The 21,900-nt window shown below is 42.9% G+C and overlaps 1 protein-coding gene across 2 annotated transcripts; it reads left to right on the top strand.

The window, feature by feature from the left end:
* Positions 1 to 532: 532 nt before the first annotated feature.
* Pou2af1 (POU class 2 homeobox associating factor 1) lies at positions 533 to 21,561 on the top strand. 2 transcript variants are annotated; one of them, XM_042682873.1, is made up of 5 exons: positions 533 to 728; positions 15,555 to 15,685; positions 16,224 to 16,266; positions 16,366 to 16,631; positions 19,225 to 21,561. In XM_042682873.1, exons 1-5 carry the CDS (start codon positions 713 to 715, stop codon positions 19,537 to 19,539), a joined length of 771 nt encoding a protein of 256 aa, XP_042538807.1. In that variant the 5' UTR covers positions 533 to 712; the 3' UTR covers positions 19,540 to 21,561. The 2 variants fall into 2 exon arrangements, with proteins under 2 accessions (XP_042538807.1, XP_042538806.1); XM_042682872.1 differs by lacking the exon at positions 533 to 728 and adding an exon at positions 9,196 to 9,370.
* The last annotated feature ends 339 nt before the right edge of the window (positions 21,562 to 21,900 follow it).

Here is a 21,900-nt window from a genome sequence, read left to right as displayed (position 1 = left end):
CAACCCTCCCTTCCCCCATAGTTAAGCACTATTAAATCTCGCCACTTTGGCGGGGACTGGGGCAAGAGGAGGGGCCACTGAATTTCAAAATGGAATAACAGAAAAGCAATATTAAAAGAACAAGGAGGCTGTGTAGTGAGGCTTGAAGGAAGGACAGGTGTTTCCTCCCATGGCGAGAAGCATTGACCCTTGGGAATTGCATTTCCTGTTGAGCAGACACCCATGGCAGGCCAAGACCTGCCAATGTCTTGGTGGTGTGTAACTCTGTATGAACACCAGAGAAAACTCAGAAATTTCCAGAGGGCCTTTTGGGCTCCTTCTTATGTGAGGAGGTCCAAGACTTGACATGGTGCTCACACTGTTCACACTCACACACATCCTCGCGCTCTCACAACAGTCAGTGGCCGTGTGTGAGTGGCTGCGGCCTTCTGTTTTGTGGGGTTCTTAGTCCCAGCTGGCTGGCTCCATGCATGAAGCACCCCACACAGTGGGGGGTGATAGGCAGCATGGCTGTAGAACAAGTGCACTCGTGCCTGAGGTGGGAGGATGTGATGACGCGGCCCCACACAGCGGGAACTCAGGCCTTTAAAAAGCCCAGGAAACAGCCTCAAAGCAAGCGGTGGTTCCACTGGAGGAAAGCACACCCAGGTCTTACAGTAAAGAAGCCAAACTGTCTGCTTCAAAGAGAAAAGGCAACATCCTGTCACAGGCCATGCTCTGGCAAAAATGTAAGTGGGTTTGGCTGTGGCTGTCAGAGCCAAGTAAACAGAGGCAGAGAGGCTCTGGGAGATCACCTGTTGGCCTAGAATTTGGGAGCTGGTGGGGCATCAGGGTCTGGGTTCCAAAATGGGGAGCAGGGAAGAGGTATACCTGATGGAGAAAACAACCTGTTAGAAGTGATGCTGATTTTCCAGACTGGAGGGAAACTTGTGTTCCCAAGATGGGACAGCTCATCACATCTCCGCCCTGTGCATGAATCACTGTGAAGAAAGGACAGTTTATGATTCATAAGATAAAAGCCAGATGTGACATGGGTTTGGGGCTGGGAGGGGAAACCATGCAGTTCTTCACATGAAGAACTTTGTTTTTATAGGCAGCTTTTTTCCCCCCCCCCAGGTGTAGGCCTGTTTCTCGCTGAGTTGCTTAGCTTTCTATCAGAGGTGATTTGTTTCTGTGGATGCATTTGGGATTAGGTGGAAACTTGCTTGTGTGAAGTAAGTCTTCATTCTGCTGCCTCTTGTGGCTCCCATTCTGTGAAGGCTTGTATATCCCACTGCAAAGGGGTAGCAGGTTTGTCATTAACCTTGAGTTTTATCCTTGAAGTCAAATGGAACAACTGTGAACTTTATTTTCCATTCTGCTGATTGAAGGGAGATTCAAGTTATTAATGATTGAAGTGATACAATCGACAACATTCATTGCTGTCTTGACGTAAACATAGTTCTTTCAGCAAGAAGTGTTGCCCAGAATTGTTCTATGTTTCCTTTTAAGGTTCTTAATCTTTTTCAATGCCCTTTGATAAGTTTAACTTACCTTGTGTAAACTTACTATAAGAAAATCTAGATTTACAGAAAAAAATACAAAGCATTAATTTTTTAAAAGGGATAACTGAAAATATAAACTTCATTAGTTAAAATGTAACTTGTAACTACTACTTCATCTTGTTGTTGTTTGCTTCTTGTGGAAAATCTCAGAAAGTGAGTTTGTTAATGTGTGAGTCACAGGAGTAAAAATTTCTCAGGTTATTAAGTCCCATAGATATTAGAAAGATGCATTAAAAACAAACAGAACTGAACTTGAATATAGACTTGATAGTTATGAGTCCATAACTCATTATTGTAAGATAATAAGGAATATCCTACCAGAAGGAAGATGGAGCAGTATCCCATCTCTGGAAGCAATGGGAGCTGACATCACTGGAAAGGCTATGTCAGAGTAGATGAAACATAATGGCTTTATAGGGGGATTCTAAGTGATTGTATGCTTTTTCACATACAGCTGAATCATTTGGGTTTTGTGTGAACTCCTTTGTTCAATTCTTAGGGTTTTTTTACCCATTTAAAATGAGGGTAAAATAACTCCTTTTTACAGAGCTGGCCTTCGTAAGTGATAGTGTCACCAACAGGATGCTAACAGCTCTGATTGCTCTCAGCATCTGAGTTATAGGATACTTTACTACATACCCAGAATGCCATGTCCTCTTCTTTGTTTTCTTTTCATGTCTCCTGAGAGATGAATAGTTTTTTTTTTCTTTTTAGAAAAGAGGCTGTTGGAGAACATGCTTTTATACACACCCTAGGGCCATAGATAGCCAAACTCCATTGTAAAAGAGACCACATTGTGAACTCATTAGTGGGATGACTATGGTGAACATTTCCACATGTCCAGATGAGTACACATGGAAATTCTCTTTAGTTAAACTTTTAGAGTCTTAAAATTAGGAAAGGCCTCACACACTGCATCTAGGCCTTTCTCCTAGACCCAAGTTGTGGGTTAGGGCACCCAAATGACTATACCCTGTGGGAAAACTAGTAAAAACAGGGCGGTATCATCAACCCACTTAGAATCACCCCCATGGAAGGGCAAAGTTTGAAATCAGACACCAAAAGCGCTGAAAAGGCACTTTCTTTTTTCAGAAAACACCCTTGAGGCATGAGCTGAAATGACTGTACCCCAGGTTCTGGAAAGGGTTAAGAAAACATTTGCTTTGTAAGTGTAGCCTCCTCCCTACCTGGCTCATGACTCCTGTTTGTAGACTTAATGTGAACACAGGTTTTGGTTAAGATCAGAGATAATTGACAGAGCTCAGAGATACCAGCAAAGAGAAGTGGATCTTCCTGACCATGAATTTCAGATGTGCTTATTAGCCAGTCAATTGGATAAAGAAGTGATTGGCCTGCAGATTTTCTCCCTGGGTTCTGTACTTGGTCCTCTCAGTCCATGTAAGTGAGAATTAGCATCCACCCAACAAGTAATAGTGCAGTAGAAATAGCATGGATGTCAGGCAAGACAGAGCTGGGTTTGACAGCTGGTTTGACAATTGAGTTATCTCTTTTTTCATATTCCTTAAAATCTGAAGATGGGGATTCTAATGTTTTCCTCACTGTAAGAACTAAAGTGGAGAATATTGGTAAAGTGATATTTAGTTCCCTTATAAGCAGTGACAGTGATTGTTAGTATCTTCCTACTGGACATTTCTGTCAGCCTATTGACTGATCAGGGTTATGCCAGTTTCCTTCTACTCTATATCCTTTTATGACACTTTGAATAGAATAATTAAAAGTCCTTATAAAATTATTCTTGAGGGACTGGGAAGGTGGTTCAGTGGTAAAGTGCTTGCCTTGCATGCATGAGGCCTTGGGTTCGATTCCTCAATACCATATAGGTCCTGTGGCTCAAGTGGTAGAGTGCTAGCCTTGAGTTGAAGAGCTGAAGGATAGTGCCCAGGCCCAGAGTTCAGACCTCACAACCGATCCCCCCCCCCAAAAAAAATTCTTGAGTGATAGGATCTAGGGTCTAAACCAAAGGTCTGCCAGTACAGTCCATGTACCAATGTGGGCCTGCTGCCTGTTTTATAAATAAAGTTTTATTGAAACACAGCCATGTCTATTATTTGTGTATGTTTAAGGCATGTTTCAATGACAGAGCTGAATAGTTGGAACAGAGAATGTACAGTACACAAAGCCTAAAATAATCACTATCTGGCTAGTTATAGGAAAGGCTGGCTAAGCTCTGGTCTTCCATGATTTGATTAGTACTTTAGGCATTTATTTCCCCAGATCACTTAGTATCCTGGGCTTGGACAATGTTAGCATCAGTTGTAGATAAGATAATTAGAAGATGATTTGGTCAGTGCTTAAAATGAATTCAACTGAACTTCTTCCTTAAAAGTGATAGAATTGGGCTGGGAAGGTGGCTCAGTGGCAGAGCGCTTGCCTTGCATGCCTGAGGCCCTGGGTTCAATTCCTCAGCACCACATAAGAAAAAAGCCGGAAGTGGCGCTGTGGCTCAAGTGGTAGAGCGCTAGTCTTGAGCTGAAGAGCTGAGGGACAGCGCCCAGGCCCAGAGTTCAGGCCCGACGACCGGACCCAAAAAAACAAAAACAAAAAACAAAAAAAAGTGATAGAATTGTGTGCAATGAACTTGACAGTCTTGGTAGAGAGAGGATGGATTAGACAACTGCATTTCATTGTTGTTCCTTGCGTTAGGAAAAGCTCTACATGATAAGGAAAAACAGCTTAATTGATATTCTTCAGTTGTCTGGTTGGCTAGCGACTGTGGTATATCTTCACTATCGTGCCCAAAGAGGCACCTTTGGAACGGGAAATGGTTATCAGATTTTAATGGCACAGATGGGAATTTGCTTCCACAAAACTTGAACATAGCCAAGGCTTAACAAATAGATAAATTAGGGTCTCAAAATTCTCATTAGCACAAAACACTGTACTAAGGATTTATTCTAGGATTCCACTAAATAGAACACATTTCTAGGGCAACAAAAGAGAAAATGTGAAATACTTTCTGAACCTGAGAATCTCTTGCATAAATTCAGAGGCATTTATGAACAAAAAGTAATTTTAAATACATGGACAACCTCTAATATTTCTGCTCTGGTTGCAACTTTTACTTATTTAATGAGCCCGATAAATACCTTTACTTCTTACCGAGTTTATGCATCAATTCAGTGGTGCATGTTATTAAGGACAAATAGAATCCTAAGGAGAGACATAAATTCACAAGCACCCTTTTCAGGTGAAATCAAGGCCATACACAGCATACAGATTTAATTGGCAAAAGAGCAGGTGTTTTTCAAGGTTTATATTTTACTTCCTCCTTCTTATATTTACCAAAGAAAAATGCCAAATTTATCCCCTCCCCATACTCCAAAAGTTACTGAGTCAGAAAAATATAAAACTCTCTTCCATTTCACACCTGGAAATCTGCCTTTTGTGTAAAAAAAATCAAAATTATCTATGCTCATTCACTAAATGTCTGAATGTTTGATTCATTAGCAAGTTCTGTAAATATTTGCTTTTAACTTTCCCATTACAAAAGGTTTTTTTCTTTCTGACTTCTTCCTAAAGAAATTTATTTTTCTGGCTAACTGAAGATGTCCATCAATTTGTCAGGCTAAGCCAACGAAAACAAAGTTGGTTGATTGATTATAATCGTTAGTATAGTTTTCACATTCAAGAAATATTTAGTAATATTCTAGTTTTCTCATTTTTTGAAGGAATTTCTTGACAAAAATGGAATTGGCTGGCACAAGGGGAGATTCTCTATTCCCCTCCTCCCCTCCCCCGCCCCCCCATTGGTCATGGGGCTTGAATTCAGAGCCTGGATACAGTCCCTGAGTTCTTTTTGCTGAAGGTTAGTGCCTCTACCACTTTAAGCCACAGTTTCACCCCCAGTTTTTGGTGGTTAATTGGAGATTTCACAGACTTTCCTGCCTGGGCTGGCTTTGAACCAGGATCCTCAGATCTAAGCTTCCTGAGTCGCTAGGATTATAGGCATGAGCCATGAGCACTCAACTGAGTCAAAATTCTCTGAAGTTCTCTTGTCCTGGTTGAGGGAGACTTTACTCTTGCCTGCCAGAGAAATGAACTGTGCATTCCAGTCTACAGATAATAAGATTTGAGTCTTTGGCCAGCCATTTAATCCCTGTGGGTCTCAGATGAAATGAAACTACCCTTTTACTTACTAAGGAGACTGAGCTTGTTTGAAGTTCTTTTCCAGTTCTAATTTCTGAGTTTTTCCAAGTGCTCATAAAATATATTTTAGAACAATATCCTTAATTTGATAGCAGGGATTCTTCCATCTGCTTAGAGCAGCCTTGGTGACACATTTCAATGCTTTGGGGAGATTAAAGGAATAGTGATCACTTGTCCCAATCCAAAACTTTTGGTTCAATTTCCTCTGGCATTGAGATTTCTAGATTATTTTCCTGGGTGATTCTAACATGCAATCAAGGCTGAGAATTCCTATCTAAAGATTGAAATCAGTAGAACCTAATATCTCTTGTCTTTATCCTTCTGATAGGGGTGATGGGTACTTATTTGGTGCCATACGATCTATCAAATACTATGTTGGAAAAGTTTAGATTACATTTGGTTGCTACTGGAGAGACCTGACAGAGATTTAGCTAAGACAGTAATATACTGTTTCTCACCTAAAAGAAAGTTAATAAGAGGTTATTCAGGATTCTAGGTAGTTCAACAGTGTCACCAATATTTCAAGCACCTTTTGTCCTTCCTGTCAGCTATTCTTGGTGTGTGGCTTTGTCTTCAAGGTTTCTTCTTAGCATTCACTTTAACTTTTGGGCCACGTCTGTGATCTTCATCATATCTTCAGACAAAGAGAAAGCAAAAAAGAAGCAAAAAAATATGCTTCTCCATCACTGCTACTTACCCCCTCTCACTTTCCACCCTCCAATGCATAACCTCTTCTGCCAGCTCATGGCTACTCCTAGCTATAGGAGAACAACAGAATTGTTTAGCTGGGCATATTGCCATCCTCCATAAAGCAGGGCTTGTTAAAAAAGGGACAAAGCAGATGTTGGGTGTGACAACTGACGATCTTTGCCATACTTTGAATGCACTATTTATTTCACTTCATCCTCCTAACAACTCCGTGGCATAGGCTCTGTTATTGGGTCTTTTTCAAAGATGAGGAAAGTGAAGCTTAAGTATTACACTAGCAACTCACTCATAATGACATTTATTCTAAACCAGACACCACGAATTGACTTGCCACGCTGTCCTGTTTCCCTGTCATGAAGTCTGACTCCTTTCTGGGGCTTGGGTGGTATTTTCTGACTCCTTTCTGGGCTTAGGTGGTGCTCTTTGTAGAAGCTCAAGCCTTCCATGTTAGATATAGGCAAAATGAGATGCATCAACCTGTGGGTAGTAGTTCAGCTCTTGAGAACTCCATTTTGATGAGATTAACTTGTGTTTCAGCTTACTTACTGAAGATGCCCTCCATTGGCCTTTGCAGCCATCTTGGAAGAGATCAATGCAAGGCTCAAAGAGGGATTTGGGGTTCCTATCTAATAACTCGGTCTATCAGATTCTCAGGCAACTCTAATGGAAGTCTGCACTGGAAGCCACCGCTTCTTCTTCATTGGGATTTCCTTCTTCCTGAACTTATAGATTTTGGAAAGAGTCAGTTGTGTGGAGAGCAAGATATAGTGAGTAGAGTTTTATTTGGAGTTAAAGAGGGGTATCTTTGTTTGCTTCTAGTAGTTTAAAATCTTAGCTTCTGGGTCTAGTGGTCCCAAGTTTGAGTCACACACTTATGATTGATTGGGTGTGTGGTACTCACAAGTCATATTACCTCTTCCTGTTGCCCTCTCCTTATACACCAAGGGTATGGTTTTAGCTTTATAGGATTATGGTAGGTACTTACTACTATTCTTGATATTAATCAAATACCCAATATATAGAAGTTACTATTATTACTTTCCAATGTTTTCTCTCCTTCTGCCTCTGAGGACAAAGGTTATGTGGGCTAGTTATAGATTACAATTTGTATGGTCTCTGAGTTCTGTATTTCTTGTGAAATGACAGGATACATGTTAATCGTCTTGTGATTCATAGTAGCACTTTAATCATCAGTGTCATGGCTGATGCTGATTGCTAAGCTGACCATTTGGTGCCTAAATTAGCCATGACCTTCCTACCACCTCTGTGAGATAAGTTTGTATTGACTGGAAAATTTGTGTTCGTGTTTTAATTCACAAGATTGGACTGAGGTGTTTATACACTAGTTATGAGGAGAATGACACTTGAAATATGCAAGAAATAGCACTAATGATACTGAAAACTGAAAGAACAATGTGCTGCCTTCTTTTTTTAGTAATGGTTTCAGTAATACCACTTTCTGGGAAGAGCTGGTAGCCAAAGAATTACAAACTAGAACAATCCACAGGCCAGGTGTGGGACTAAAAAGGATTTGACCACCCTTTAAACAATCTGCATTACTTTTGAATACACTGGAAAGAGCCATACATTCAAATGGAAGAGAATTACGATTGTTAGACTTTCCTGGGACCTAGAAGTACCAAGGGGAAAGAAAAGAAAGGAAAAGAAGAGGGGAAAAAGAGTTGAAAATAGGACAAGGCTTAACTTTGGTTGAAAGCCACAACAACTCAAGAAAGAAAGTCATAAAGAGAAAATTAATGGTCCTCATCCTCTTATTGCATGTATTTACCCCTATGTGCATCGATTCAATCATAAAACTACTTTTATCTTGATAAATCAAGCCATAAAATAAATGTTATGGAACATAAAGCTATGGATGTGAACCCTGAGGGACAATTCATTGCTCAGTTTTTGGAAACACAGAAGCATCTTAACATTGGGAAGAAAATTCCAAGACTTCTAGGCTGATGCACATAATTTTCCTGTCGTAATCCTCTCTATTTGAACCAAATCTACTGCAGAACTCCAGTAGAAAAGAACAGCAGCAGTTTAGTAAATATCCGGAGTTAAAATTATTCATAACTTTCCCAATTTCCTTGCTTCTTTTTTTTTTTTACACCTACCAATACCATAAATATATTCTGGGGTTCTTCAGATGATAGTTCATCACTCTAGTCACACCAATCCTTCACTGCTTTCAGTAAGATTCTTGATAATTCACCTCAGGTTCTTAGTTTACAGAGTGAATTGCTGTGCAGCACGTTGCTAGGTCTTTACGAAACTTTGAAGCTTTTTCAAGAAAGCCATCTTTTCAGTCTTTATGGATTTCTTGTGAATAAGGACAAAATGACCAGTGTTTCTGTATGGGAGAGCAAACAGTCCTATCTTTTGCCCTTCTCTTTATTTCTTGCCCAACTTGCTTCTTATTTAGGCCTTACTGAATCAGATGAAGGTGGAAAGCAACCACGCAAGCCAGATCCATCCCAATTGTGAAACAGATGCAACTCTGCCATGGTTTATAATTCTAGATCTGTTTGTGCAATTCTTTTGATTAAAGTCTATATTTCCTACTTGAGTTCAGTGACTGATCTACCAGAGGCTTCTTGGTCTTCACCCCTATCTTGGGACATGGCGAATCTGAGCTAGGCACCCTTTCCGCTCCGATGACCCCCAGTTTCTGTAAAAGGCAGGAAGATGCAGCTGGTTTCTCAGGCTGGACCTCTCTGCTGTCATTTCGGTCAAAAAATACCCAAAATAAAACCTTGAGGGGAATTGTTTGAGCCTCTCAGTTCTCATCACTCCTCACGTGAGCTGAAGAGTGTTTTTTGAGTGTGTGTGGGGTGGGCTCTCTTTACTCCATTGCTTGGGGGAAATGACAGTGAAGGGAGACAAGAGGAGAGCAAGGCAAGCCCAGGATCGAACTGCAAGAAGGAGGATGAAGAATCGCCCAGGTACCATTTGATGACTGACTACTAGTGCCTCTCAGAGTAACAAATAGGATGTTTCTAGGCCAGGAAAAGCAGATTGTAGGCCAGGAATGAATTATGTTTGGACTCTGAGGTCCTGAATTTGGTTAACACCATTACACATGTTGGGCAAGTCACTGAACATCTCTGAGCATCTCTCTGTCTCTCTCTTTCATCAGTCAAAGCAGGGAAGGGAATGGAATACTTCCTTGTCTATTGCAGAGGTTGTAGCAAGGCCTGTTATGAAATTGTTTGTGTCAAAGACTAAGTTGTAAGCCAAGTATGTGTAGTTATGGTTATTTTGGAGTTCCTGGGAGTTAAGGCTAGGAAACAGATAGACCTTATTTATTCAACATACCTGGTCTATATAAAGAAGAGCTGAATCCAGCATCCTTCCAGGCTCTGTTTGTGGTACAGAAGTTTTGAAAGGAGAGTGATTTTTTAATCTTTCAAAATGGCTGATGTAGCTGATTATGTCTTGAAGCTCACTAGAAAGAGTTTTAAGTTGACAAGACTGTTAAGATGGGAGGAAAGGTTCCTGGCCTTTGGGGATGGAAACATGATCATCCTGAATCACAACCAGTCTTTAGAGGAGTGTTCTTAATTGTGGTTCAGTCTGCTGCCTGCCCCAGTGGTTCACGGGGAATCAGAAGAGAACAATGACCCAAGTTCCTTGGGTCTTAGCATAGAGAGTAAATGTCTGTTGTGCATTAAAGTCATCCTAAAAGAAAAGTTACTGGTGACTAGTGCCTGGCAACCTTCTTTGACTAGCATCTGCACTGTGGCATGAATGTGGTTTGCATGGGGTTATTAAATAAACAAGTACAGACAATTTTGCCTATTTCCTCAGAGATATTTTATTGTGTCTTCATTAGAGCATCATACTCATTTAAATCAGTAGACTCCTCTGATCCCTTAGTTTGTTGCAGAGTGAGCGCTGATTCCTCTCCACACGGCCAACGCTCTGTGTGAGGTGACTGCACATGGCTTGTCTCTGTCATGCTTTGCACCCTCCAAGGGAAGGGCAGCCGCAGAGCTCTTATTTTTGTGCTATGTAGCATGTCTGGGTGTGCAGCAGGGGGAACTGAAATATACTCTTCTGGCTTTTTATGCTTTTACATTTTTACATTGCTCGTTTTGGAAAAGGGAAGCCCTCATTAGGGTTGAATTTATTGATTTGCTATAAGTGAGTGCCTTTGTTTCATCCTTCCTGAACTCTACTGGCAACAGATGGACAGTAGAAAAGAAAGGCAATATGGTGAACTTCTCAGCCCCCAAACTGGAGATTCCTGTTGAAGTCCAAGAGTTCATGTTCAGGTAGACAGATTTTTCTAGGTGATGGACATTTGAGTGTCTACAAGTATTTACAGGGTCCTCAGACCTCAACAGAGTTGGTGAGAAGTCTCCAGGTTTTGTGGGTGTGCTATCTGTAGCTGCAAATTGCTCATCTTTAGGAAACTGGCCTTTCATCATCTTGGATGCTGTATTATTATTTTGATCTGTTTGCTTTTCTTTGGATATTTTTTTCAAATTATTACTTAAGGATCTTTCTTTAGCCGGGCGCCAGTGGCTCAGGCCTGTAATCCTAGTTACTCAGGAGGCTGAGATCTGAGGATCGCAGTTCAAAGCCAGCCTGGGCAGGAAAGTCTGTGAGACTCTTATCTCCAATAAACCACTCAGAAAACTGGAAGTGGCGCTGTGGCTCAAGTGGTAGAGTGCTAGCCTTGAGCTAAAGAGCTGAGGGACAGCGCCCAGTCCCAGAGTTCAAGCCCTAGAATGGACCAAAAAAAAAAGAATCTCTTTTTGGTGATATTTGGGATTAAACTCAGGACCTTGCACTTACTAAGTAAGCACTGGATCTCTTGAAGCCATGCCCTCAGCCCTTTTGCTTTGGTTACCTCAGGGATATATTTTGCATAGATGCCTGGTCCAGCCTGGACTTTGATCTACCTATTAGCACCTTGTGTAGCTGGTATGACAAATGAGCTCCATCATGCCCAGGTATTGTTGGTCAAGATGGGTATTTCTAACCTTTTTCCCAGGCTGGCCTCAAATCTTGATCTTCCCTATCTCCAATTTCTGAGTAGCTGGGTTTACAGGCGTGAGCCACTATGCTTGGCCAATAGATTATTTTAATAATTTCATTTAAAAATATTCCAGTTCAATTGTGTTAAAGTGAGGTTGGTTCAGGGATCTAGCAGCCCCAAGGTGAGGCAGCACTGATTTTTGACAAGCTCCTTCTTTCAGATTTGTATTTGGAGCTCAGTTCTTGTGCTGAAGGCAGTTGGGAACCCAGTATTTACCATACAATTAAAAATGTCAATCATTGCTTCACATAGTTTGGTATGAAAGGTACTAAAACTTGCAAATCCAATTGGCTGTTGGACTCTTTGGGGAATTGTCCTGAGGCTTTGGATTCTGATATTTCATGGGCCCTATGCAAAGACACTCAAAAGCATCCTTAACTCTTGTCCATGCGTGTGGAGTCAGTTACAGGACTCCTTGGCAGCTGGTGGTAGACACAATGTCTCAGGGACCTTGGGAGCTATAGGAATTTTTGATGCAGTCAGAAGAGATGCAGACCTCTGCATAGCTCTGCCTGTGCTCTGTTGTGTCAAGGTACATCTGCTGTCACTTGGATTCCAGAAAGCCAAGCATTAGAGGGTGTGATACCTTGTGCTTAGAGCACCTCCCTCAAGCTCTCTTTGTTCACTGATTTTTTTTTAAAACAACAGGAGGCAGGAAGCCCTCACTTGGCAAGATCCTGGAAATGCCTAGTGGTTCTTTTCTAACCAAGTATGTGGTGTGTTCATTTCCTGGGAAGCAGTGGAATTGAGATGCCTCTGGGATCTTCCCACAAGTGGACATGTGAATCAGAGCAATGTCATCATAGATGTTTTTGCTTATGATCTGGATGGAGAGGTGTACATGTGGGATTGAGCCTTTCTTGTTCCACAGCTAGATTAGATCCCTAACATAACCCCAAGCCTCAAGTTTCTTCAAGTATATGGTGCCTCAGATTGTACCCTGTGCCTTTGAAATAGCAGGAAACTTAACTGGAGACAAGTATAGGATAAATAATATGGCTATAAAGAAAACTGATGTGGCCACAGATGATTCTGAGAAGAACGGAGCCATGTAAGGAGTGATCAAAGTAATTAAATCAATCTGGAAATATTTTACCAGTCAGCAACAATCCAGATTTGATTTTTGGCTCTCAATTCCATTGTCATTATTGCTTAGAACAAAGATAAAGGTGTTCTCAGGGTACAGATACTAGTTTGTCTCCTCTTGATATATACTAAACCAACCTGAGTCTCACAAGTTATGACAGTCATCATACTGGTGACTGTCAGAGATTGCTGCCACATTAGGATACAGCTGGGGTCTGTGTAATGCACTGATACCACTCAGATACATGGTAAGTGGAACTTATACAGAAGCAAGGGCTTGGGGGTTAAAGGCATGTGTGAGAAATGGCCGAAGGTAAACAAATGCATAGTGAGGTTTAGAAATGCTCAAGATATTCAGAGATAGGATGTATGGGGTCCTTAGATTGCTGGTGGTGGATAACATACATGAGTATGCATTAGCTCACATACACTTAAATTCATACTTTGTTCTGCAGTCTGTGGTAAGCGCTTTCCATGTAGTTTCCAATGCCCCACAACACACATACTGTTATGATCTTCATTTTATAGGTGAGAAAATGAGCTTCATTTTATAGGTAGACTGTGAGTGGTGAGTTTCATTACAAGGCAATGGAAGGACCACATTTATGCTGCTGGTGACCATAAGGCAAGTTGGGTAGGAGAAAGAAAAGAAGGGTGAAAATAGATGGAGGGAAGAGAAGAAAAATAACACATGTACAGTGTTTGCCATATGCTGAACCTGCCCTTGGGAATTCCCCATGTATTATTCCCATTAAGCCTCATACTAATTGTGTGAGGGAAGAGCTATTACTCCCATTGTATAGATGAGGAAATTAAGGCCCCACTCATTAAATAAATAGGAGAATTCACTACCAGTGAGCAGCAGCTCAGGTTTGATTATAGGTGTTTTTGGATCCCAAGACCATTGTCATTTCTGCTTAGAACAAAGATAAAAGTGATACCTGGACACAGATATTAGATTGACTCCCCTTGCTATATAATATACAAGCCTGAAATCTCTGAGATTATAATAGTTACCTAGTTGGTGACTGTCATTACTGGTTCATTGCTTAGCTTCTTGGTTTGATCACAAGATCCACCAGGGCAGGGGCCACCTGCGTAAAAGAATGAATACCGGCAGAGACCAGTAGGAGAGAGAGTGGCAGAGACCACCTGTTATGACAGGGGAATTTAAAAGAAAGGTAACTCCTACTGGGATGTGGCAAACAGGTTGAACTGTTAAATTGGGGTGCTTCTAATTCACCTTTAGAATCACTGGAGAAATTTTTAGCCATATTGAGTCCTATATCAGACTCCAGCATCATACTCCTAGGAGCAGAGCTCTGGGTATCTGAATTTTGTGTCACTCTTTGGTTGAATCTATTTCATGGCCAGGTAAGGAACCCCTGCAGATGGGTTTGAAGGCTAACCTGAGAAATGGGGTCCTGACTCACACCATCTGTCTCTAGGGTTTACTTTTCAAATCCTGCTGGTGGTCGCCAGGCCTCTCTGCCTGCTATACTTCTAGGCCAGGCCGTGCAGGTGCCTAGAGCCCAAAATGAAGTCTGATATAGAATCAGGAACAAAACCTTATCAACTGAGTATTTGCTGAGCAAAGTTCAGCTCAAGTAGAGCTGTGGATCCGGGTTTCACAGATACCCAGGCTTCCGGAGGACTTTGATTCAGAGCTGGGTCTCTGGGGACCCTTATCAGTGGATGATAATGAGATTTCTATGTGAGCCGTAAATACTATGCTTTTGGCCTCCCAGACCTAACCCTTCATTCCAAGGGGCCAGGTCCAATTTGCATCTGCACAGGAGGATTACAACAGGGCAGCCTTGGCTAGTTTGGTGTGCTTTCCCAGGCCAGGAAGGGCCTGAGCTCTGCCTCATATTTTGGTTGGTACATTGGTTTCTTGTCTTTTGCAACAACTAGGGAAGGAAACCTCCTAGCAGTAAAGTGGCCTCAAGACACACAATGAGCATTGGGCATTTGTTCTTGGTCCTGGGACTCACAAGAACTTGGAAGCCACTCACTTCAGCCCATTCATTCTAGAGGTCCAGGAGAGTTGAGGGGAAGGTGAATGGAATCACATTCAAGGAATCATCCTGTTGATTAATCAACAATAATTACTTGCTGAGCCTCTTCCAAGTGAGCAGGCACCTTGGGAAGATAAGACAGAAATGAGGTACAACAGCTCATCTTGAGATGTTCCTAACTTAGTAATAAACTAGATTCAATATCAATATCAAAATGGATAATTACTACACAGCAGGCTGAAGATACGTTGGATGCTTGCTTGCTCCATTTGCCCTCCGTATGGGAAATTCCAGTTCCATCTCTAGCACCAAACCAAACCCAAACTGCCCCCCCCCACCAAATTTACAGAAAGCTTGCTCTGTACCTCACTTCTTATTTACCATGTCCAGTGACTCCTCACAACATTCCTTTGACAAGATATTGAAGATTCACAAGCATAGAGAGACTTAGTAACTTGCCCAGAACCACACAGTTAGATGTGTCAGGGGCAGGATTTGAAGCCTGTGCTCTCTGCTCTTACTGCTACCTTGTCCTCTGCTGACATCTATGTGAATATCCATAGATCTATGGGTGCTGGGGAAGTTGGGGGATGTAGAAGTCTATAAGCTGCAAGGTGATAAGAAAGCAGAAAATCCTGGCTATGAGAAATGGCCAGATATATGCATGACCATGGAAAGAGGTACACATGGACCTTCTTGTGGGACCTAGGGTTTATGTAGTTAGGGTACAAACTGGTCAGAGAAATGGGTTCATATCCCATTGTGAAGCCTTTTCAATTCTAGACTGAAGGGCTTTGGCCTTCGTTATTTGAGTGTAGGGAGTCATGGAAGGTTTGGATACAAGAAGAGTGGCAATACCAGGGGAAATACTCTAGTAATCTTCAAGCCAGAACAGACAAATCCTGGAGGAAATGGGCACTGGGTGTTAGGGATCTGTCTGAGAAGGGCCATGGATTCCAGTGACATCACTTTTCCCAGCCACAGCTCCAGAGCAAACCCCTGCCCCACCCCGGCCATACCAAGGTGTCCGAGTGAAGGAGCCAGTGAAGGAGCTACTGAGGAGGAAGCGCTGCCATGCCAGCAGTGGGACAGCTGTCCCACCAACTGCGGTGAGAGTGTCTGTGGCCTCTGTGTGTGTGTGTGTGTGTACATGTATGTGGAGGTGCATGAGCTTGTGCATGCATGCAAGTGGGTATGAGCTTGTGCACATGTTTGTGCATACATGTGTGGGTAGGAGAGTGAGGGTGGCCTCTGTCAGACTGAAGGGTACTTCTTTGTTCCAGGGGATGCCCCCGACTGATACTGTGAGGATGGGTCTAGACTAGTTGGTGATTCCTTGAAGTGGGATAAGACAGAGTGGAACTGGTTCACTTAGCCAGTTGAACAAGGCTATTGTCAAGTCCTACGGGAGCCAGTGATACACACCCTGGTGGGAGTTGGGTTCCCTCTGGGAAAAGGAAGAGGGCAGTTCCCTAAGTGCACCATCTTTTTGCTCACTGGAAACACAAATTCTTCAAGAGTGCAGGTGGTGATGGTTGGTGTGAGTGCTGGGTGATTCTTCTGGGCACTCTGCCATCCTGGGGCCCATGGGATTTTATCCTGCAAAGGCCTTGGCTAACCACAGGTCCTTGTCTTTCTCCTCTCTAGGTGGTGCTGCCCCACCAGCCCCTGGCGACTTACACCACAGTGGGTAAGAGGTCCCTGCAGCCCAGCTCTGTCCTAGGACCCTCATGGTGGCGCCAGCAGTTCTGGTCATTTTCTTTTGTTCGTTTTTGTTTTAATACCACAGGTCCTTCCTGCCTTGACATGGAGGTCTCTGCTTCCACTGTGACAGAGGAAGGGGCCCTGTGTGCTGGCTGGCTCTCCCAGCCTGCTCCTGCCACCCTCCAGCCCCTGACCCCCTGGACACCTTATACTGAGTATGTGTCCCATGAAGCCGTCAGTTGTCCCTACTCAGCGGATATGTATGTGCAGCCCATGTGCCCCAGCTACACAGTTGTGGGGCCTTCCTCAGTGCTGACCTATGCCTCCCCACCACTCATCACTAATGTCACGGTATGTCTTATGAAAGCAGAGCTGTGCCCACCCATGGTATCCTGTTAGAAACAGCTTACTCTATGACACTTTCCTCTTTCTCCTCCTCCTCTTCCTCTTCCTCTTCTTCTTCCATTCCTTACCTCCTCTTCTTTCTCCTCTTCCTTCTTCTCCTCCTCTTCTTCCTCCCTTCCACCTCCTCCTCCTTGTCCTTCTCTTCTTCTTCCTCCTCCCTCTTCTTGTGATACTAGGGTTTGAACTCAGGGTTTTCAGGTTTTAAACTCAGTGTTTTTCACTTGGGAAGGAGGCAAAGGTACTCTACTACTTAACTACACTTCCAGCCCCCACAAATTCTTCTTATGCCTGTCTGGTCATGTTTTGTGCAACTTGAGGTTGGAAAGCTCTTCTCCTGCCTCTCTTCCTGAACATCTCCAGCTCCTCTGTAAGCAGTGAGTCTTGGTTATGATGAGCTGCAGCTTTCAGAAAGTGAGGAACCAAGTGAGAGGTAAATGGGTGTCCAGCTGATAACTTAGAGAGTGATTGTGCACTTAGCCATGGGAATTGCTAGAAGACATGTAGGCTGAGTAAAAGGTGTTATAACCTCTTAGAAAATTAGTTTTGAGTTACACCCACCTATAGGGTAATATATTTGAGTTGTGACTGTAGTGTCAGATTGCCTTTGTCTCTAACTCTTTACTCACTATCCATGAGCCCCTTGGTTAGCAACTTGATCTCTCACTATAAAATGGAAATACTAACAAGAGGGTTGTTGGGATAGAATGAGCTAATTCGTGTAGAACTATTTTGCACAGTCTTTCTGGCACACAGGAAACAGTAAATAAATATTAGTTATTATCACTGTATCAAAGTGTGCCAGCAATGTGAACCATGGGCCACCACTATCAATGGCTAGGTAGGAATGGAAGTCCCGATCCCCAGGAATGAAGGAAGGGAGTCATAGTTTAATGTGAATGGCAACCATATGTGACCATTAAGAACAAGACTCTTACAAGTGTTGAGGGAATAAAAGGCCTATGACATCAAAGGATCTTAGGTCCATTCCAGGGAAACTGTGGCAAGTAAGCTGAGGCTTCATGAATGGTTTCAGAGCCACCCTTGATGGCAGTATTTGCTTTGGTCCCCCAGGTCCCCTTTATTGCCCTCAGTGTCCAGTGTCTTCCCAAGGGACCTGCTCCTTACCTCCAGGCACCTTCCTGGCAGGTTTGTAGGAGTACACTCCACAGCAAACCAGCTTTTCAGTCTTGATGATATTAAGTAGAATCTTCCTCAGGTGACTCATTTCCATGTCAGGGGCCTGGAGTGGTGGACTTAGTGTTTGTCAGCCACTTCATTATTGAGGATTCTTTTCATTATTTATTCCCTTTGATTGTCCCTACTTCCTGCTTTGAAAGGTTCTGTGTATTAAACAAACTGTATTCATTAAGAAATAATTTATTTGTTTTGTCATGTTGTAAATTAACTCATCAAAGCTGGCTTGAACCAACAGTGATCACTACTGCTTTGTAGAGATAAGACTTGTGTTAGGAGTTGGTTTGATGTATAATTCTCTCCCTGAGCAGGGAATCTGGGTTGGGAAGCACAGGCCTACACTGAAGGAGAGGAAGTGAAGCATGCATGCTAGCTCCAATGGTGGGAGCCCTTCTTACTCAAGTGCTCTATTACTCCATGGAAAAACAATTTAAAACCTTGCTACTCAAACTATGGTCCCTATACCAGCCACATTGACATCCTGGGAGACTTGGTTAAACATGCAGAATCCCACCCTGAACTCTTGGACTAGAATCTGTGTTGTAACAAGATCCCTAGAGAGCTGCACAAACTGTCCTCAATGACTAATGGTTTACTCTGAAAACACCATGGTAACTGGAGATGATAGGCAGGTAGGGATAGCAGGGGGAGATTTTTGGCTTTGTCCCACATCTATTCCTGTAAGAGCTTCCACTTTGATCTACTTTTCTCAACTGTAAAAGCATACTAAGAACCCAGGCCTTGAATCTCTGGTGGGTTTGATGGTTTGGCTTCCCTATGCTGTCACTACCAGAAGGGTGGAAAGTGATAGAGCAGTTCTGGTCCAGGAGGACCTCAGGATGCCAGAGTTACAGTGTGGAGCCACGACTCTCTTTTTGTGTCTGAGCAGGAGTGCAACCACCTGCAAGATACAGCTACTGGGTTGAATGACTATATTTTCATACATTTAAGATGCATGCACTTTTCACATGTTAAGATCTCTGAAATCAGGATGCATTTTATAGTCAATGAAACCTAGAAAATTCTCTCAAATTTTGCTCAGCCTTATAACTTCATTACTATTCCTGTCTTCTTTTACAGGTAAGCAAAAATGAGATTTCCAAGTTGGGAAGTAGTGTGAGCTAGGACATAGGACAGATAAGTAGTCAGTGGCAAATGAGGGACCCAGTTGAAATCTGTCTGTTTCTCCACTGAGGGTGTCCTGAGCCAGGAGAAAGGAGGTGGAGCTTCAAAGAGAAACCAGAGAAGGGCAGAGTTGAGGGGGAAGTGGAGATCTTTAAGAGATGGAGATAAGCAGGAGAGTATCCCAGGCCTGCTAACCATTGGTCCTCTGTTTCCCCTACAGACAAGAAGTGCTGCTGCACCCACCATGGGGCCCCAGCTGGAGGGCCCTGAGCACCAGACACCCCTCACCTATTTCCCATGGCCTCAGCCCCTTTCTACACTGCCAACTTCCACCCTGCAGTACCAGCCCCCGGCCCCAGCTCTGCCTGGGGCTCAGTTTGTCCAGCTCCCCATCTCTATCCCTGAGCCGGTCCTTCAGGACATGGATGACCCCAGGAGAACCGTCAGTTCCTTGACCATCGACAAGTTGCTGTTAGAGGAAGAGGATAGCAATGCCTACGAGCTCAACCACACGCTCTCTGTGGAGGGATTTTAGGCTTGAGAATCCTTTTTCCTGAAATTAGGATTTTTAAGATGATCCTGGAGGGAGCCCAGCTTCCATATCTGGGCTACTCTTTCTACACCCAACCACAGTCAGAGTTCTTGCCTTTTCTTCCATCTCTCTTCATTTTCTACATTTTCTTTCTTTCTTTCTTTTCCCCGTTTCTTCTTCCAATTTTCTTTCCACGAGGTGGAAATAGTGTGATATCAACCATAATACTTTATGCCAAGTGTTCACAAGTTGCTGTTGCATCTGGGAATAGTCCCCTTTTTTTCTCGTGCCTGCTGCTTTGTGGTAGCAGTGCACTGCAGAGCTGTTCTAGGCTGTTACTCCCACTGTCATTTTGAGATGCATGGGGTGCTGGGTGGGGAACCAGCACTGCCAGAACTTCCTGGATGCAACCACCCAGGGTAGACCAGATGCCAGAGGCCTTGAGCTGTCAGTTCTTACAGTTGTTCTTTCTTTGTTCTTTGTAGCCTTGGCCAGATTTCTGTTCTGGACATCAACCTCAAGGGCTGGGACGCTGCACAATGCTGGGTTAGGGGTGAGGAAGGAACATCTGGAAGGGTAGGGGCAAAGTCAGCAAGAGGACAGAGGGTGAAGAGAGGGTGTGTGTGGAGGAGGCGGCCTGGGGGAGGAAGGCAGAGGAATCATTTAGCTCCAGCTTACTTGGTTACTAAGAAGCACATAAACTTGGGGGAAACTATTGCTTTCAGAGGTGGCTGTATAGCTGCTTTTGAGAATGCTTGCAAGGAAAGCAGAACTGTTGGAAATAGGATGAATGATCTCTTTGGCCATTTCTTCCCCTCTCCAGATCCTTCACCACAAACCCCTGAAGCCTCATAGCAAGGGTGCACTTGCTTAATGCTATGAAGTGAGCTTCTTTTATATCTTTCATTGTCTCTAGGCCTCCATTACGTAGAGCCAAGGCCACTTCTACACGAATACCACTTACCATCCTTTCCAGAGCCTCAGCTAGAGCACCCGTAGTTTTCATTTCAAATTTTATGTTATTTTTACTAGTGAAGCATTTAGACTTTTCAAGTCTCAGCTCTGATGGTGGTTGCAGGCCCACGTACTGGCACATTGCCTGCTAATGACACCCATGACCTCTACAAGGCAGACACTTGAGCTGTGCAATCTACATAGAACGAATAGACATTTTACAGGAAATGACAGTTTCTTCTTCTTCTTTTTTTAGTTATTTTATTTTTATTGAAAAGGTGATGAGCAGGAGTTTCACAGTTGCATAAGTCAGGTAATGAGTACATTTGTTTTTAATCATGGTTACTTCATCCCTCATTATCTCCCACTTGCCTTTCTCTACTCCCCTCCCCCCCAGTTGTAGGGTTTATATTCAACATAGTGACAAGTGAGTATCAATGCTGCATTAGTTCATCCTATGTCCTGCTGTTTCTGTGATTTCCCCTTCCCTTCCACAGATTGAATAATCTTATACATAAGACACAGGTACAGAAAACTAAAAGAAATGAAGAAGAAAAAAAAGAAAGACTATATACAGGACATGTTAAGAACCTCTTGTTTCCATATCTTGGAGTTCATGTTGATATGCTTCATTGTGTATGGTCCTATGCACAAAGCAATTAGGTTATTGAGATCTCTTGTTAAGAATACCATAGACATATTCTAGTTCCTACAAATGAGGGATACCATGCAACCTACTTTTCTTTGGGTCTTGCTTACTTTACTTAATATAATTTTCCAGGAAATCACAGTTTCTTTGATGTGTTTACATTGTTTTCCATGCCCTGGGTTATTTTGATCCAAATTTCTTACTATCTGCTTCAAATCCCTGCACATTTATCTTTGAATTATTTTAATTCAGACATGTTTTCATTTCAAAGCCTTAAGACAGAGTCTTGGATGATAAATTTACATCTCTGCTGGTAGTTATGGTGAGCAGCCAAAAGTTAAGGGAAAGCCAGACACTGGTGGCTCAGGCCTGTATTCCTAGCTACTCAGGAGGCTGAGGATCGCCCGTTCATAGCCAGCTCAGGCAGGAAAGTCCGTGAGACTCTTATCTTCAATAAATCACCAGAAAACCAGAAGTGGCTCAGCGGCTCAAGTGGTAGAGCGCTAGCCTTGAGCTGAAAAGCTGAGAGACAGTGTTTAGGCTCAGAGTTCAAGCCCCATGACTGACAAAAAAAGGGGGGGGATCTCAGCCCCGTTTGATTAAAGCCTGCTTTCCTATTATAAAAACACTATGCAAGATTTTCCATCTGTGTGAGGATTTGAGAAGACAGAAGCAACATCCACAAGGGAGCTCAAGTTGGTAGAACTAGCAAAGAAAATATTTTATGGATTTGCTAGGATCCCAATTGTGTCTTTTTCCCT

Source organism: Dipodomys spectabilis, unplaced genomic scaffold (genome assembly GCF_019054845.1).
Source record: "Dipodomys spectabilis isolate Male_0828 unplaced genomic scaffold, ASM1905484v1 ptg000076l, whole genome shotgun sequence".
Lineage (NCBI taxonomy): Eukaryota > Metazoa > Chordata > Mammalia > Rodentia > Heteromyidae > Dipodomys > Dipodomys spectabilis.
The sequence above is the reverse complement of the archived record's forward strand: the minus strand, read 5'-3'. Positions and strand labels throughout refer to the sequence as shown.